Consider the following 1,714-nt stretch of genomic DNA (forward strand, 5'->3'; position numbering starts at 1 on the left):
ATTTGAACTCAGGACCTTCAGAAGAGCAGTCGGTGCTCTTAACCACTGAGCCATCTCTCCAGCCCCATCTAGCTGGGGATTCTAGTGTACAGTTCTTCTTCTTGTTTCTCTTCCCATACTTACCCGGGCTAAGTTGGTTCTGTAGAGTTGAGAATTGGGTTGCCTAAATTCCAATCCTTCTTAAGCGGACAGCTCAGGCCACTAGCTAGCTGCCAACACTGAGTAGACATTGGAGGGTCCCAGGCCTACCTTAGGGATGAGGAAGCCCTGTATTTCAATGTCACGAGAAGTCTTGTGAGGCACACCAAAAGGGAGAATGTCTGCGAATCGCTGCACCTCATGAATGACAGCATTGGTGTAGGGCATGCGGGCCTGGTCTGTCATCTCTGGACACCGCACCTGCCCTATGACCTCATCAATCTCCTGTTGTACTCGGCCTGGAAGGACAATATCCCTTTGGTTAAGGAACCCCAGGGGGTGCCCCTTGTGAAAAGATGCCACCAATCTGTTAAGGGCCAGGTCCATGGGAGAAAGATGGCCATCATCCTTACTGGAGTCTGGGTTAAACCATTGCTGGGAGCCACAAGTGTCCCAAATAAGCTTAAGGAGTGTGCCTCTACCCTCCTCCTCCTTTCTTCCCAGCCCCAGCCAGGCTCACGCTGCACATCCGGATGCAGGATCATGAGCAGCAGGGCCCAGGACAGTGTGGTAGAGGTGGTCACCATCCCTGCAGAGAACAGATCACCCACTACAATGCGCAGGTTCTCATCATTGAAGCTGCTCTCAGGATTCCCCTTGGCCTGGGCCAGGCAGAAAGCATGGGCTCAGTAGGGAGAGGAAGTCCCACATGGCCTCCCCTTGTCCCCAGGCAGCCCAGGTGCTGAGTTACTTGATGATACACAGGACCCTACCCATCTGGCCTTACAGCTCCCAGGACCTCAGCCCATAGACCCTGGCCAGATCTCTAGCAGCTGCCAGTCACCTTTTCCACCTCAGCCAGGAAGGCATCAGTCAGATGTCGGGGCGGCTGGGCAGGATCCCAGGTCATCTTATGCTCAGTTAGTAGCTCATCCAGCATGGCAACAAAGGCCTTTTTTCCAGAGAAGACCTTGCCAGCCAGCCCTGGGATGCGCAGGATAATCGGGAACACATTCAGGAGCTGTGAGCAGCAGAGAGGGACCAATAGAGGCCTGGCTGCCTCCTGGAGTTGCTCTTTTGAAACAGCCTCAGGGTCCCAGCCTCCTCCAGGGTAGACTAGTAACATGGTCCCTCCCTGACAGGTTCCAACCTTCCCCTTTGCCCCGAGCTTCGAGAAGGGCTATCATACTGTGGAAACGTCACAGATGTGAGTGGCTGCCATGTGGATGGAGAGCACAGGCACTGGCTGTTTTTGATCACTTGACCCCAGCCCACCCCCACTGCTCTCACTGATGTTTGCCCATCTCCTGTCACTCCTGCATGCCAATCATCATCCCCCTGAGAGTCTCCACTGTATGAAGTTATCTGGGTACAGACACTCTTGAGCCCCGCACCATGGGCAGGAATCCAGATTCCTCCTTAAGAGTTTCCTTCAACAAGGCCAGTAGCTTGATGAAGCGTGTGTCATCATACTCAAAACGACAGGCGTAGAGGAGGGACGCGATCACATTACACACTGCTTTGTCCAATAGAGTGTTAGGGCTGAAAGGGCATCCTAGGAGTAGAAATGCCAGTC

General features: G+C 53.7%; 1 protein-coding gene across 2 annotated transcripts in view; it reads right to left on the bottom strand.

Moving 5' to 3' along the window:
* LOC116076713 (cytochrome P450 2D1-like) overlaps positions 1 to 1,714 on the bottom strand; it is a 24,153-nt gene that overhangs the window by 1,340 nt on the left and 21,099 nt on the right. The window contains exons 6-7 of one of the 2 annotated variants that reach the window (XM_031350544.1): positions 659 to 800; positions 250 to 437 (exon numbers count right to left, since the gene is read on the bottom strand). In XM_031350544.1, coding sequence (XP_031206404.1) covers positions 250 to 437; positions 659 to 800 — 330 coding nt within the window. The remainder of the gene's footprint in view (positions 1 to 249; positions 438 to 658; positions 801 to 1,714) is intronic. The other variant, XM_031350534.1, reaches the window with a different exon arrangement.

Source organism: Mastomys coucha, unplaced genomic scaffold (genome assembly GCF_008632895.1).
Source record: "Mastomys coucha isolate ucsf_1 unplaced genomic scaffold, UCSF_Mcou_1 pScaffold11, whole genome shotgun sequence".
NCBI classification, from domain to species: Eukaryota; Metazoa; Chordata; class Mammalia; order Rodentia; family Muridae; genus Mastomys; species Mastomys coucha.